We start from the raw sequence: 17,387 nt of genomic DNA, 5'->3' as shown, positions 1-17,387 counted from the left end.
GATTTATTCTGCTTCCATTTAATAAAATTGAAAAAGTTTATTTAGTCTTTGCGTGTTTGACATATGTGAAAGGGAGTAGGCAGAACAGTAGGGCGTTGAACACCATTTCATTTCGAAACGAAGTACATGTAGAACTGCATTACAAAATTTTTAGATATGGCGGATATTTAGAACAGAGATTTATTCTCGAAGTATGAAGTAGATGGGTGTATATGTGCAGAATACACGCCCACCTAACCATATATCCATTGTACGCCCCTATATTTTTTTTGCGTATATAATAAACCGTTTATTCAATTATTTGGTACTATTAACAATAACTGTCATGTTGTATAGCCAGTATATAAGTCAAACTATCTATTATATTTATATACCTATTGTACTTTCTATATTAGTTATTATAAGACGCGTGTTTTGTTGTTTAGTTGAACTCAGGGCAGTTTTATCTATCAGGCCTGGTTTACTTTAGACATAGATCTTATTGTCAACAATAATCACTGTCTCATGCCGGTAGTCAGTCAACCAGTCGAGTTGTGGAATAGTGTGGAGGCCATATATAAATGACTAGTGACATTTGGTGTTTTAGGAAGACTAAGTATAAGTCTACCCTGCTTCGTGTACGATACCTTACAGTACAATATAGACGTCACGTCTAATCACTGTCTAATATTCAACATGGAGATATGCCTAGCTGTTGTGGAATGAGGTGTACGACACACGTGAAAAGTTATTAGCAAACTGGAGATAAAGTTTGAACGTAGCTTGATATAAATGGAAAAGTGTAACATTAATGGGAAGTGATATCAGGCCTTCTAGAAAGAGTAACCATACACTGCGTGGTACACATCAGTCAGCACTACTTACAACTAAACACGTAAGCACGACCTTTATGGTGCACAGCACTACTTATAACTCAACAAGAAGTGATATCAGATGTTCTAGAAATAGTAACCATACCCTGTCTGAAGTACTACACCCATCACTACTTATAACTCAACAAGACGTGGTAACAGATGTTCTAGAAATAGTAAGCATACCCTGTCTGAAGTACTACACCAACCGTTATACTTATAACTCAACAAGACGTGGTAACAGATGTTCTAGAAAGAGTAAAGATCCCTTGCCTAGTACACATCAGTCAGAACCACTTATAACTCAACAAAAGGTGTTATTAGGTGTTCTATAAAGAGTAAGCATACTCTGCCTAGTGGATACTATTAGAAGGTTGGGTAAAAGGCTGGAAACGGGTCGAAACAATCACGTTTGACCGCTTTTGAAAAATTTATTCGGAAACACTTGTATATTTAATTTTAAAGCGGACGTTAACGCAAGAAAGAAAAAGTTGAAACTAAAAGATCAACTATAGGGATTTTTTGTTCGCTTGGGATTTTTAATTTTTAAAATCAAGAAAGCTGATAAAAGCAAAAATCATGTGCGCGAAAATTGAAAGAAGTAAAATGATGTCTTTGAAAACTGTGGGTACGTCCATAACGGCGCTTATGCGTTTAGAGAAACAAAAGAATCGCGGGAAAAATTTGGGCGACAGCGGCTATTTTCAACGCCCCCTTCATCCCCCATCGAATCCTCAGAGGGTTCTAGAATCTCACTTTATAAAGAGACGCGAATCGTCAAGTTTAAACAAATCTGGTAGTTTTGTGAAGAATAAAGAAAAAACTCGAAATTATAAATCGACCGCGAAGCCTGATTTATTTGACTCTATGGGATCGGAGGGTAATGATAATTTTCGAGCAACGAAAACTAAACGAAGAAATATTGTGTGTTCTTCAAGTCAACAAGAATCAATAATTGAGGGAAGAGCCAGTGCTTGTGTTGAGGTAAGTACAAGACAGGGGGTTTGGCAAGGCACAAAGTATAGTCCGTTCGGATGAGACAATAAATCGAGGTCCCATACATATACACATTGGCATGAACATAAAAGACCCCTTCGCAGTTGGAATTCGATATAAGAGTAGGTCATAGGGCCGCTGCCTGGGCAAAATTTACTTCACAGCACAATGAATGACGTATGCCTGTCTTCTTTAGCCCAATCGAAGCAGAACAGTAGACGTTAAAACCCATTTCTGGTCATTTGAATTACAAGTGAAAAGTCAGGAGTGGACTAAAGTTACTCACACAGTTTATGGGATTTTTTGTAGTTTTATTGCCACGCATCTAGTCTTGAATTAACGGTTTTTTTTGATGAATTGGTAAGCTTGCCACATTTATCACGCCCACGGGACTAGGCTCGGAGGCCTTCTACCCCATTGCGTCCCTAGAGTTCAACAATATTTTATCAGATTGGAATTAATGTCTGTCAATAGAATTCATTTCGAGACAAATTCCGGCAATGGTGGCGTGAGGGGGGGTGGGTGGATGGCCGAATGGTTAGCGCGTGTGCTTTGCATCATAAGGTCTGTCATTGAGTCAACTGGCGTGGTTTAGATTCCCTGGTTGTACTTGACAAGGAGTAAGGTCGTCGCTTTCCAAACCTCGTGGGTTTTCTCAGAGTCGTCCCGTTTCCTCTCACTACTAAAGACCCCTATGCGCAAGCGAATTATTGAAATAAAAATTAAACCATGTTAGTCCTGAAATGACCTAGTTTGTGTTGGGTAGACGTTAAACCCTCTCTCTCTCTCTCTCTCTCTCTCTCGCCTGGTTGATTGATGTAAACAACGTGATTGTATTTCAGCCGTTGAAGAGGTTTCAGAAAGCTGTTAGAAAAATCATGATAATGGTACGTGTTGTTGGTAAAGGAAGGTGAGTGCACAGGGAAAATATGGGCGCCATTTAAAATTCTAAGCCCAAAAGAATGTGATAGAAACATCAATAATGTGAAAGCCGAAAGTGGCACCTTGTCCGAAATTCAAATTGTTTGGGGTTGTTTTGCCGCGGAAGGGTCAGGGCGTCTTACATGGATAATGCACCATATCGTATCATACACTATTTAGAATCAATTTATAATTTTATTTAACATTTGGAAAAAATAAGGGGCGTGCGACTGAATGTATATTATTTTTTGCTTGGGTATTGGATTACGTCGTTACCTAATACAAAATAGGAGGATTAAATGACGTGATTGTGTCAGTCTCAAGAAAGAGTTTACACGTATTGTTCTTTATTTTCCATACAGGGAGAGACCAAAGGGTTAACACATATTGTTCTTTATTTTCCATACAGGGAGACCAAAGGGTTAACACATATTGTTCTTTATTTCCCATATAGGGAGAGACCAAAGGAAACCGATAAAGATATGTTATCCTGGACTACCATATGTGATGACCTTGGTTTAACCAGGACGAACTATGCAAATCTAGGATTAACCTTTGACCCTACTGATTTCAAGGTCAAGAAAAAGGTATAAGTATTTAGAACTTTCAATCTCTTGTTAGTTGATAGATGTGTTTATTCAATTGTCATATAAGGACAGCGTCTAGTCGTTCGGATTGTCCGAAAATCTAAGGTCCCGCTTACACATGTACGTAGACGAACTCTTGATAGTCGGAAGATCGCATCAGCTTTTGACCTATGACGCCAGACATTTGATTAACCAATCAGCCATGATGTTTCTAGTGGGTCACCCACAGTTCCGTGCACCTCACGCCATAAACTCACCGTAACAGATCGTTTCATTGGCTAATTCCTCACATCATCCAGAACGTGGGTTATATAACACCTCATCCACATCCTAGTGTAGTACAGACAAGTAAAACGAAATTTTGAATTGTATAAAAAACGAAACGAAACAAGGATCTGTGGTTTAATCAAATTGTGTTCTATAGGGAAAATGTCGGGGTGTGGGGTTTATGGGGTTGGGGACAATCCACCCCCTTAATCTTTCAAAATGATTACAGGGGTGGATCCCTCACATCATCCAGAACGGAGGTTATATAACAACTCTTCCAGATCTTGTGTAGTAAAAACACCAAAAAAAACCCGAAAATAAAATAAGATCTGTGTTTTAATCCGATTGAGAATAGTCGGACGTTAAATCCCATTTATCTGTTGTTTCATTCCAGGGTCATATATCTAACGATGCTATAGTAGGACGTTAAATCCCATTTATCCGTTGTTTCATTCCAGGGTCATATATCTAACGATGCTATAGTGGGACGTTAAACCCCATTTATCCGTTGTTTCATTCTAGGGTCATATATCTAACGATGCTATAGTGGGACGTTAAACCCCATTTATTCGTTGTTTCATTCCAGGGTCATATATCTAACGATGCTATAGTAGGACGTTAAACCCCATTTATCCGTTGTTTCATTCCAGGGTCATATATCTAACGATGCTATAGTAGGACGTTAAACCCCATTTATCTGTTGTTTCATTCCAGGGTCATATATCTAACGATGCTATAGTAGGACGTTAAACCCCATTTATCTGTTGTTTCCTTCCAGGGTCATATATCTAACGATGCAATAGTAGGACGTTAAATCCCATTTATCCGTTGTTTCATTCCAGGGTCATATATCTAACGATGCTATAGTGGGACGTTAAACCCCATTTATTCGTTGTTTCATTCCAGGGTCATATATCTAACGATGCTATAGTAGGACGTTAAATCCCATTTATCCATTTGTTTCGTTCCAGGGTCATATATCTAACGATGCAATAGTAGGACGTTAAACCACATTTATCCGTTGTTTCATTCCAGGGTCATATATCTAACGATGCTATAGACGCGTTGTGTTTAAATCCAGTAGAGAGAACGGGGGAACAGATCAGACATTGTCTGGTATCTCTAAATACCATGATACCAGCCTTCAGTGAGTTTCCCATCAAGATGCAGACATCTTTAGTTCAAGTCGGCTGGTATGAAAAGTAAGTCTGCCTTTAATTTCGTAACATCGTTTTTTTTTTAAAAATTACATATTATATATAATATGGGGACACCATAATCTTGGGGGGGGGGGGTTAGCGCGTGCGTGTTGGATCATACGGTCTGTCATTAAGTCAACTGGAGTTGTTTCGATTCCCCGGTTGTACACGACACGGAGTAGGGTCGCCTGTCCAACCTCAAGACCTGTACACCCAAGCGAATTATTGAAATAATGATATTGAACCATATGCCTAGTTTGTCTCGAGTGGACATTAAACCCCATTCCTCTCTATATATAGATACTGGTATAAATGAATTATTTGAGTTTTAATTTTACTTATAGATTTGACCCTGGACGTGTTATTATAAGACAAGGTCAAAGGGCAGATAACTTTTATTTGATATTGTCAGGAGCAGGTAGGTATTGTTACTATGGAAGGGGTGAATTGCCTGCCGTGTCACGAGCTTATCAATAACAAGGTCGTTCACTGTCCATGTATTCAGAACGACTTTTATGTTCTTTACAATCTGATATTTCATTTCGTGAAATGAAATGAAATGGAGTTTAACGTCCTAATGTTCTGCTCCTAACTGAGCTAATGAAGACGGGCATACGCCATACAGTGTGCTATGAGGGCAATTTTGCCCGGGCAGCGGCACTGCGGCCTACTCTTATATCGAATTCCAACTGCCAAGGGATCTTTTACGTGCACGCCAATGTGTACACGGGACCTCGGTTTTTCGTCCCATCCGAACGACTAGACAGCTGTCCATGTCAGGCCCTCCGTCCTGCATCACTACCAAGGGGAAACCACGCTGGAAAATCTGGATGAACTTTCTCGGCCAATGCAGGGATCGAACACCCGACCTCCAGGCTAGCGAGCCAGTGTCTTACCCACTTAGCCACGTGATCCCCCATTTCGTTACATGAAGATCTAACCAGTTACAGTGAAAGGTCACGTCAGAGATCATACGAGCGATTTTTGACCTTATGATGTCAAACATTTGATTAACCAACCAGCGTTGATGTTTCTAGTAGGTTGCCCACAGTTCCGTGGTGCACCTCACGCCAAAATTCGCTGTAACGACCGTTTCATTGGGTAACCCCTCACATCATCCAGCAACAACTCTTCCAGATCTTAGTGTATTAAAGGGACAATAACACTCTTGCTGGAATAAATAATAGCCTTATTCTAAGTATTAGATGTTTAGATATGTTATGTGTCCTACCTGTTGTGTAAATTATCCATTACATCCTATTTTACTTGTCCAGAGGGTTCGAAAATATTTCTAAATTCAAGTCACATTTGAAAAGGTTTACGTTATGGTTTTCAAATCATTTAGTTGAATTTTTCCAACTTTTTAAATTAGGTGTGTCAAGATGAAATTGTATCATCAATTAATTGGAATATTGTAAAATAGTACAATTTGTTGACCAGAATAAAGATTGGGACATATTATTCAGTTACAACAAAAGTGGTATTGAGCCTTTAAAGACAAGTAAAACGAATTTTGAGCTATAAAAAACGAAATATGATCTGTGTTTTAATCCGATTGTGTACTATAGGAACATTGTCGATGTGTGGGTTTTACGGGAACCTCCCCTTAAACATGCATTATGCAAGAGCAAAATCTGCTTATTACAAGTCTTTCTTTAGGCCTGAAATGTTATCTAAATTATCAATTAGACATTAATTAACTTATCCAGACCATAATAAACTCTCGATGTCAAGGCTAGCCTTCGATGTTGGCTGGATTAGATTCCTATATGCCGCTAACGGCCAAAGATAATTAAATCAGAAAAAGCGGATAATCGAGACTATGCTGTTTATATTAATGATTTTAGTAATGATAACCGAGACTATGCAAAAATTTCACCGGCTTCTTTCTCGGCTCATAGTGGATCAATTTGACTGAAATTTTCAGCAAATTACCTTTACACTATCTAGTTTTTAACTATTATAGGGAGAACTGCCATCTCGTTATCTTATCTCCCATAATGTATCTTTAATTTTTCAAAATAAAGAGCTGCTTTGGGAGTTTGAGGGGGCGGATGTATTCAACCCTAAAGTATCTATTGGCATTGCAATTGGCCTTTTGAGAATCGCGTGTTGGCCGCTGATGGTCTCGGTCCAATTATTTACCATGCTCTATAGATCGTTAAGACTGTCATTGATTCTGTTGACTTGTCAGTGGAAAGGCATATAGGGCCGCCCGTCTAACCTCGTGGTGTTTCTCCGGGTCCTCCCGTTTCCTCCTATTGATAAAGATCCCTTGGCAGTTGGAATTCGATATAAGAGTAGGCCATAGTGCCGCTGTCCGGGCAAAATGTCCCTCATAGCACACTGTATGACGTATGCCCGTCTTCATTAGTCCAGTCGGAGCAGAACAGTAGGACGTTAAACCCCATTTCATTTATTTTCGCTTTATCGCAATCTTCTAGTAAATTAATTATGTGACTAGTGTTGGAAAGGAAGGGGCGGGGCGCAAAAAAGGTCTAGCCCAGCACATTTTTTTCCTCTAAAGGGACCTGAAATGATCTAGTTTGTGTCTCTTGTAATTAACGCTAAGTCTTGAAATTCTGTTCTTGTTCGTCACAGCGGTGGTTACTATATTAGAGAATAAACCAAGGACGAAGACGTCAACACACGAAGTTCATCAGCGACTGCCATCAGCAGACGACCATGACGTGTTAGGTGATATAATGGAAGAAGGAGAAGACGACGACGAGAAAGAAGAACAATATGTTAGAACGGCCGATATTCTTCATAAAGGATCAAGTTTTGGGGTGCGTTACGTTCCATTGACCCAATAACTTTCAGAAAGAAATGTGCTTTATCACTACAGACCCGCAGGGGCTAAGTGAGAGAGACGCATTGACGAGCTTTGCGTCATGGTTTTGACTTTTTGCGCCCCCTTCAATTGACAAAAAATCACATGGTTTTAATACGGCTTTCCACATTATAATCATAATCATAATACTCAACCAGTGTCAAATATATACCGTGGGTCAGATATACTACAAATCGACCCCCTCCCCCCACACACATATAAATATTGTTTTTTGGAGGCCAGGACAGAATCTTATTCCTCGTGCAAAATCATGGGTCACCACGCCCCTGTCCGGTACTATACAGCGCAATGGACGCTTACCGCGTGCTCCCGGATTCATTCACTTGATTTGATATATGTTTATGTAGTTTGTCCTCAGGATTTGTTTTCCATGTTGAGCGGTTCTCCTGCACTTTGAGTCTGTTCGATTGGTCACTAAGAAGAGGCACTACCCGCTCCCTATTGGCCACCTATTGGCCTTTGGGCGATTGGCGCCTCGTATTAGACATTCAGAATAACGTTAGAAAGTTGTTGGGAACTATTCCCCGGTTGTACGTGACAAGGAGTCGGGTCGCCTGTCCAGCCTCATGGGTTTCCTCCGGGTCCTCCGGTTTCCTCCCACTGCTAAAGACCCCTACGCGCAAGCGAATATGCTGAAATAGGATTGAACCATGTGTTAGTCCCAAAATGACCTAGTTTGTGTCGAGTCGACGTTAAACCCCATTTCTCTCTCCCTCTATCTACACCCAGACCATTGCACCTGATGTCAGTCGTGATGATTGGGTGTCGTGTACGAGGTGGTGTGTGCTTCCTCTTTATAGAACACTTATTACCACTGCTCGTTTATTGTAACCATTTGTTTATTTTGTGAACAGGAGATAGCATTGATACAAGGTTCCATCAGAACAGCCACGGTCACATGTCGTACACCAGTAGAGTTATTGGCCTTAGATAGAACTGATTATATTAATATATTCATGAAAGCTGAACGAGGCAAGGAACCGGAACATATCCAATTCCTCAAGAGAATGAATATATTTAAAGGATTCGCATTGGATAAAATACCGTGGAATGATCCGACAATTTGTGCCTTCACTTACGTCAGGTAAATAACTATCCATAATTTGGTAAAATAGGCAATCTAAATAAAATACAGATACTATTTCGTTTCGTTTTTATAGTTCAAAATTTCGTTTTACTTGTCTTTACTACACTGGGATCTGGAAGAGTTGTTATATAACAGGCGTTCTAGTTGATGTGAGGAATTAGCCAATGAAACGGTCTGTTACGGAACTGTGGGTAAACCCATAGAAACGCCAACGCTAATTGATTAATCAATGGCGTCATCAAAGGGTCAAAAGTCGCTTGTATGACTCCTGACGCGACCTCCCAGTACAACTGAGCAGATCTTCATGTAGTGTAGGCAATCGAAAGTATTAAAAAACGAAACGAAATATAGATCTGTATTTTAATTAGATTGAGAAGCTGTTTATCTGTTTGTTGTTTTTATTACCAGGAGAGAAACTATTTTGTGTGAAGACAGTAATAATTCCGAGTTAATATTTGTAATAATGACGGGCACCTGTCGTGTTATCAAATCATTACCTGCAGTCAAACCTAAACTGTACAGGTCAGAGGTCAGAGATTATGGTCTACATACACCCAGAACTAACAGTAAGTTATATACTTCTAGAACACCCTATAACACTTCTCATGTTTGCAAATAATTTATGTTGTGCTGATGTATATTTTCCTCTTTGTCAGTGGTGCAGGACGGAGGGCCTGGCGATGGCAGCAGTCTAGTCGTTTGGATGGGACGAGAAACCGAGGTCCCGTGTACACATTAACGTGCATGAAAAACATTCCTTGGCAGTTGAAATTCGATATAAGAGTAGGCGGTAAGCCGCTGTCCGGGCAAAATTGCCCTCATAGCACAATGTATGGAGTCTGTCAGCATTCATTAGTCAAGTCGGTCGGAGCAGAACGATAGGACGTTAAATCCCATTTCATGTCATTTCATTTCCGTGTTCCAGATCATAATCTAACCTTTAGTCAAGTTCCTGGCCAGGGGATGAATATAGCACGTGCAGCGCTCAGAAATCACGATCCAATTCTTATGATTCCGCCATGCCCAAGATAAAACTCGTTTTAAATTAAACTTTGATGAATTCTTTGGGTTAATTTAAGGAACAGAAAATATAAAAGTTCGGAGGACATTAACCAGAGAGAAGAAATCAACGCCTGGTGCTATACAGCTACCAACTAAATCTAAACTAGAAGCTGACATAGCATTGAGTCGATCTAGTACTATTCTATCAACCATAGCTAGAAAAACACCACAACAAGGTCAGTATTAAAACACTACATCAAGGTCAGTATTAAAACACTACATCTAGGTCAGTATTAAAACACTACATCAAGGTCAGTATTAAAACACCACATCAAGGTCAGTATTAAAACACCATAACAAGGTCAGTATTCAAACACCACATCAAGGTCAGTATTAAAACACCACATCAGTATTAAAACTAATGCATCAATATAAAGGATATGAAATGAAATGAAGTTTACCGCCCTGCTTCTCTGTACCATTGGGTCTAATAAAGACTGACAAACTGAATTTATTTTTTTAAAAAAAAGTAGTTAATTATAATCTAGATTCTAAATGCATACTTTAGGCTCTTGAATCAAAAGTTTTGACTTTTTGAAATGCCCAGTTTCTCGAGAGACCAACGAGGCATACAAATACTTTCATCATCATCATCATCCATCATCATCCATCATCCATCAGCAGCAGCAGCAGCATCATCATCAATTGTGTTTATATTTGTAGTTGCTGATGATGCTGAAGAACATATGAATATTATAAATGATGTCTTTAAGCGGAGACATGTTTTACCACCAATAGATCAAAACGTGAGTTTTATCAATAAACGATGTTTTACATCCCCACCCCCAATAGACCAAAACATGAGCATGAGTTATAAATAAAAGGGAGCCACCGTTTCTAAGTGGGTAAGACGCTGGCTCGCTAGCCTAGGGGTCGCGTGTTCGATCCCTGCATTGGCCGAGAAAGTTGACCGGAATTTTCCGACATAGTTTTCCCTAGTCAGTGGTGCAGGAAGGAGGGCCTGACAAGGACAGCTGTCTAGTCGTTCGGATGGGACGATAAACAACCGAGGTCCCGCGTATACATTGGCTTGCATGTAAAAGATGCCTTGGCAGTTGGAATTCGATATAAGAGTAGGCCATAGCGCCGCTGTCCGGAAAATGTCTGTATGGCGTCCGCCCGTCTTCATTAACCCAGTCGGACCAGAAGAGTAGGACGTTAAACCCCATTTCATTTAATTTGAACTTTTGTATTTTGAACACAGGATATTTCTGAACCAAATACCAGCATGTCCGGTTACACCATGGCTCAGCATCATCAAGCAGACGTACAGGATCAAATTTACATACAGATGACCAAATTAGGACGTGGAGATGTTTTTGTAAGTGACTTGATTTTAAAGACAGACCAGTTTATTCGCGCATGCCTCAAAAGTCAGAAATATGTAGGCCTACTTTGCCTACTATTTTAAGACAAAGGCCGTTGTTATTACATTATATATAATTCTAGCACACCAACAATTTAAAAATAGCTTGACAAAGAATAGGCTAGACGAAGAGAATGGCTGAATTATTATTATTTTATTTATAAACAGAAACTAATGTAAATGTTAAATGGTATTGAATCGGAAGGATGAATGTATGGCAATAGCGGACGGGGGGCTGTAACAATGGGCATATGGCTATAGAGGGGGCTGTAACCATGGGTTTATGTATGGCAATAGGGGGCGGGGCTGTAACCATGGAGATATGGCAATAGAGGGGCTGTAACCATGGGCGTATGGCTATAGAGGGAGCTGTAATCATGGGCGTATGTATGCAATAGTATTTTTACTCTGTGAATAGGGGGCGGGGGCTGAAACCATGGGCGTATGGCTATAGAGGGGGCTGTAAACATGGGCGTATAACAATGGGAGGGGGCTGTAACGTCCACTCGACACAAACCAGGTCATTTCGGGACTAAAATATGGTTCAATTTTATTTCTATAATTCGTTTGCGCGTAGAGGTCTTTATTTACATCCTATCGGCCTTGACAAACATTGAACTGACCTTGTCAAATAGATTTAGCCGGTTGGGTTCAAGCTGTTTTAAAGGCTCAATACCACTCTTGTTGTAACTGAATAATATGTCCCAATCTTTATTCTGGTCAACAAATTGTACTATTTTACAATATTCCAATTAAATGATGATACAAATTTCATCTTAACACACCTAATTTAAAAAATTGGAAAAATTCAACTAAATGATTTGAAAAGCCTAACGTAAACCTTTTCAAATGTGACTTGGATGTAAAGATATTTTCGAACCCTCTGGACAAGTAAAATAGGATGTAATGGATAATTTACACAACAGGTAGGACACTTAAACATCCAGTACTTAGAATAAGGCTATTATTTATTTTCTGGAGCTGCCAAGCCAGCAAGAGTTTTATTGTCTCTTTAAAGTTAAAGGATATAGTACCCTGATATTATTATAAATATTATGTATTGTTTTTATCAGGGGCTGGAGCAGGTTGTATTGAAGGGTATTGGTGAATCAACCAGCAGTACCCTCATATCAGAGGGAGCAGAATGCATCATCATAAACAAACAATTCTTCCGCAAATATCTCACACAACAATCGGCTAATCAAATCAGAAAAAAGGTAAATAATTCTCACACAAGATGCGTCATGGTTATGTGCTCGTGTCTCGATCTTCGCGTTCGTCCACTCGAGACAAACCAGGTCGTTTCGGAACCAGAGAGAAAGAGAGAAATGTGGTTTACCGTCCACTCGACAGAAACTAGGTCATTTCAAGACTAACATATGGTTGAATTTTTTATTTCAATAATTCGCTTGCGCGTAGGGGTCTTTAGCAGTGGGAGGAAAACGGAGGACCCGGAGAAAACCCATGAGGTTGGACAGGCATCCCTACTCTTTGTCATGTACAACCGAGTTGACTCAATGACAGACTTATTGATACAACGCGCAAGCGCTAACCATCCGGCCACTCCCGCCCAATTTCAGAACCAACACATGGTTCTATTTTCTCCATTATTTATTAGTGGGGGCAAAACGGAAAAAAACCTGCGAGGGTCTCTTCTAGGGAGCCCCGGTTGCTGGCATTAGCTCACTAACCAGGAATACCCGGTTTCGATGTCGACGTTTGCCGAGGAAGCCTTTAACACTAACGAAAGGAGGGCATGACATGGATCAAACAAAGAACTGAGGCCCACCCGTTTACGTGCAAAATGTCCCTCATGGCCCACTGCTGTCTGTGAAAAATGTCTCTCAGAGCCCACTACTGCCTGTGAAAAATGCCCCAGATAACACACTGTATGGCGTATGCCCATCTTCATTAGCCCAGTCGGCGCAGAACAGTAGGACGTTAAACCTCATTTCATTTCATTTGATTCTTTGTATCCGTCAAATTAATGTCCTTGTATGTAAACAGAGGAATTTTTCTTCTTTTTTTTTAAATTGTAGATTCAACCCTTCCCGTCTGAGGAAAGATTACGTCAGAAACTACAAACACAGATCGACTGGGAAGAATTTAAAAATCTAACAATTTTAGATTTTATAGACTTTAATAAACATGTTCAAAACGTGGCCTGGAAACATTAGCGTCGCCATACTACAGCCATTATTAGAATACCAAGTCTCGCGGTTTTCATATAAAATGTCTACCTGTGATAATCGGGTTGCTAAGTACAAGTTTCGTCAAATGTCAAGGTTACCGTGGCGTCGGCCATGTTTGATTTGAGTCTGTTAGTGTCACAACCTCTGATTGGACGCTACTGTTCACGTGTATTCTGTAAAGGGAGATACCGTAGCTATAAGATTGTGAATTGTAAAGCAGTGTAGCAATGCCTAGATGTTGTACAACTCGTGGTCGTTGCTTCAGGAACACAATGACACCCATGTGACTACATGGAAATATAGACCTTTACATTTTGAAATTTGATTAAGTTATTTAACGTCTCGTGCATCGTCCTTGTGGTCGCGCTGGTTTAATAAATATTTTTTACAAAAAGGCAACGAGATTCATTAATGATGTTTTCTATATTTATAACATGATTAAAGGAAACCTACTCTGATTGGAGGAAACTTACTCTGATTGGAGGAAACTTACTCTGATTGGAGGAAACCTACTCTGATTGGAGGAAAGTTACTCTGACTGGAGGGAAACTTACTCTGATTGGAGGAAACTTACTCTGATTGGAGGAAACCTACTCTGATTAGAGGAAACTTACTCTGATTGGAGTAGACCTACTCTGATTGGAGGTAAACCTACTCTGATTGGAGGAAAGTTACTCTGACTGGAGGGAAACCTACTCTGATTGGAGGAAACCTACACTGATTGGAGGTAAACCTACACTGATTGGAGGAAACCTACTCTGATTAGAGGAAACTTACTCTGATTGGAGTAGACCTACTCTGATTGGAGGTAAACCTACACTGATTGGAGGAAAGTTACTCTGATTAGAGGAAACTTACTCTGATTGGAGGAAAGTTACTCTGACTGGAGGGAAACCTACTCTGATTGGAGGAAACCTACACTGACTGGAGAGAAACCTACTCTGATTGGAGGAAACCTACACTGATTAGAGGAAACTTACTCTGATTGGAGGAAAACCTACTCTGATTGGAGGAAACCTATGGTATATATTTATAAGTGATGATATTTATACAGGACACATCAGATCTCATTTTGTACATCAAATATGATTAAAATACAAATTTCTCAGACATAACTATCGTTAAAAATCAATAGGCTTCTTCGGCTCATGACCTTAATCGGATGATAACTTTGGTTTCTAGAGTGTCAACACGACAGACAATGGTGACTACAATATACGACCGAATTCCGCTGTGGGTGTATAAATCCAGACACAAACAGACATTGTGTCTTACCCAAAAAAGCTGGATCAAGCCTATTTTTGTGGTTTATAAACCTGTAACGGTAATTAAATCTCTTTGATCTTTGGGGTATATTCTATGCCCGGAATAACTTGTGGTCTGAAAGTCGGGGGAGGTTTTGGATATATACAGGTAAATTTGGGGTTATTCTTCTGAAAGTTTTTCTTTAAACCTGTAACGGGTTATTCTTCCAGGGTAGGTTTTTCTTACGGGAATTCTGGGATATTCTCATCTTGCGTACATGTAAACATAGACGGTTTATAAGCAAGATAAAGTCCCTGACTGAGGTTATGCTGGGAGAAGAAAGACTTCAGAAAAAAAACCCTTGACAGAAAAACCTCGGTTTTTCTTTTTCTTGGGTTATTTTCTTCAGTCTTTCTTTCCCCATAACCTCAGTCGCGTGCTTTATCCTACACTAGTTTTTTAGGAAACACTTGTCCACGATATCACCCTTGGTGGAAGTGGACGTAAAACTCCACGAACGAACGAATAAGGCAAATTTAGGAATAGTACGTTCGACAAGACCCGACACTATCACCAAACCACCCCAGATGCCTTAAAGTCACCATATATATTTCTGGTATATTCATCTTGGTATGATGTAAATGTAGAATAAGACCGGGAGAGACAGGTTTAAGCGGCCCTTAACAATGAGAGAAACCCGATAGTAAATGTTGGCCAGGCAACCCTACTCCCTGTCATGTACAGACTTAGCATCAAAACCATGCCACTTGACTCAATGACAGAGAGAGAGAGGGAGAGAGAGAGATGGGGTTTAACATCCACTCGACACAAACTAGGTCATTTCGGGACAAACATATGGTTCAATTTTATTTCAATAATTCGTTTGTGGGTAGAGGTCTTTAGCAGTGGGAGGAAACCGGAGGACCCAGAGAAAAACCACGAGGTTGGACAGGCGACCCTAATCCTTGACAAGTACAACCGGGGATTCGAAACCATGCCAGTTGACTCAATGACAGGCCTTATGATACAGCGTACACATGCTAACCATTCGGTCACCCCCCCCCCCCCCCTGTCAATGACAGATCGTGTGATCTAAAGTGTATGACCATCTGACAAACCTTATGATCTAAAACTGCTAAAGACCCCTACGATCAAGCGAATAATTGAAATGAAATTGAACCATATGTTAGTCTCAAAATGAACTTGTTTGTGTCGAGTGGACATGGTAGTTACCCCCCCCCCCTTTCTCTCTTTTTTATGATCTAAAGCCCCCCCCCACCCGGCCAAACTTTATGATCCAGAATGAAATGAAATGGGGTTTAAAGTCCTACTGTTCTGCTCTCCTCTTGGGCTGATGAAGACAAAACTTACTATAATCTAAATAGAGAGAGAGAGAAATGGGGTTTAACGTCCACTCGACACAAACTAGGTCATTTCGGGACTAACATGTTTTTTTTTAAAATTTTATTTCAATAATTCGCTTGGGCGTAGGGGTCTTTAGCAGTGGGAGGAAACCGGAGGACCCGGAGAAAACCCACGAGGTTGGACAGGCGACCCTACTCCTTGTCACGTACAACCGGGGATTCGAAACCACGCCAGTCGACTCAATGACAGACTTTATGATACAACGCGCGCACGCTAACCATTCAGGCATCCAACCCCCCCATGATCTAAAGAAATGAACATGATTTACTATTACATATTAGTACATAATTAACCCCACTTTCTCTCTGTGGATCCCATATTTAACTAACACTGTCTGTCTACAGTTAGCTACTTCAGAACAGACATTAAGTTAGTGGACCGTCATTTTAATTCCTAAATCAACGATTATAGTCAAAAACACGAAGTATACTTTGAGACTTTTGTTAAGTATTTATTCTCCTTCTATTGAATAAAATTGAAAAAATTTATTTAATCTTTATGGGTACGTGAGTGATTAAGTACTCGCGCAAATATAAAAAATAATTTAATCAGAAATAATTGAATATCGTAATATTAATATAAAAAGCCGTAAACAATTTGTATGCCTTCATATTGATGCACTATTGCGCACGCGGCGTGTCTTTCCAGTTCCAACTGTTGTTACTAAAAATACTTTGAGACGCGTACTGCCAGGCGGTTTTTAAGCGGATGTCCTTTGGCGTGACTGGATAATCAAACATTGAGCGGATGTTGTCGTTTCTATTAATAGCAATTCTTTCGATCCCGCATCTTTTCTACAAATTGATGGGATTGAAATTGTTTTGGTTCTTTTACCTTTCTAAGCTTTACCCGAATCCCCTCAGCACGCCAACGATGGCAAAGGGAAACCCAGTTTCCCTTGCAACGTTATTGTCATGGGAAGACGATTTACAGATAATATTACTGCCAAGGAAATAAAAGAGTATGCATTGCCTTTGTGTGTGAAATAGCTTTATTCAACGTCCGCTTCCACCGAAGTGACAAGAGCATTGCCATTAGGCACATGGAATTTAAATAGTATACTAATTTTTGGATATGGCAGCCACTTTAGGACAGAGATCTATTCTATTCTCGAAATAGATAGTACTCTCTACACATTATTTACAATCAGAAATTAGCACATAATTAACTTTCTCTGTGGCTTCTTGTGATCAGACATTAGAACGCCAATTTGTCTCGCTCCATCTGTAAATATTATATACAACAAAATATATACAAATCACTTTTAAAAAGTGGAAACTTTTTACAAACAAACACAGCATTTAAATTTTTATCGTAAATTTCTCACATTTCTAA

At 39.8% G+C, this 17,387-nt stretch overlaps 1 protein-coding gene across 2 annotated transcripts; it reads left to right on the top strand.

Moving 5' to 3' along the window:
- The first annotated feature begins 523 nt into the window (after positions 1–523).
- LOC126822580 (cyclic nucleotide-binding domain-containing protein 2) lies at positions 524–14,502 on the top strand. Of its 2 annotated transcripts, XM_050551539.2 has the most exons (13): positions 524–1,835; positions 2,690–2,757; positions 3,223–3,355; positions 4,658–4,824; positions 5,166–5,239; positions 7,423–7,610; positions 8,530–8,759; positions 9,171–9,328; positions 9,842–10,000; positions 10,488–10,570; positions 11,029–11,145; positions 12,264–12,407; positions 13,230–14,502. In XM_050551539.2, exons 1-13 carry the CDS (start codon positions 1,431–1,433, stop codon positions 13,365–13,367), a joined length of 2,064 nt encoding a protein of 687 aa, XP_050407496.1. In that variant the 5' UTR covers positions 524–1,430; the 3' UTR covers positions 13,368–14,502. The 2 variants fall into 2 exon arrangements, with proteins under 2 accessions (XP_050407496.1, XP_055957456.1); XM_056101481.1 differs by lacking the exons at positions 9,171–9,328; positions 10,488–10,570; positions 11,029–11,145; positions 12,264–12,407; positions 13,230–14,502 and having other exon boundaries at positions 9,842–9,963.
- Positions 14,503–17,387: the final 2,885 nt, after the last annotated feature.

This window comes from Patella vulgata, chromosome 5 (assembly GCF_932274485.2).
Source record: "Patella vulgata chromosome 5, xgPatVulg1.2, whole genome shotgun sequence".
NCBI classification, from domain to species: domain Eukaryota; kingdom Metazoa; phylum Mollusca; class Gastropoda; family Patellidae; genus Patella; species Patella vulgata.
Note: the sequence above shows the minus strand (reverse complement) of the source record. Positions and strands in the feature narration are given on the sequence as shown.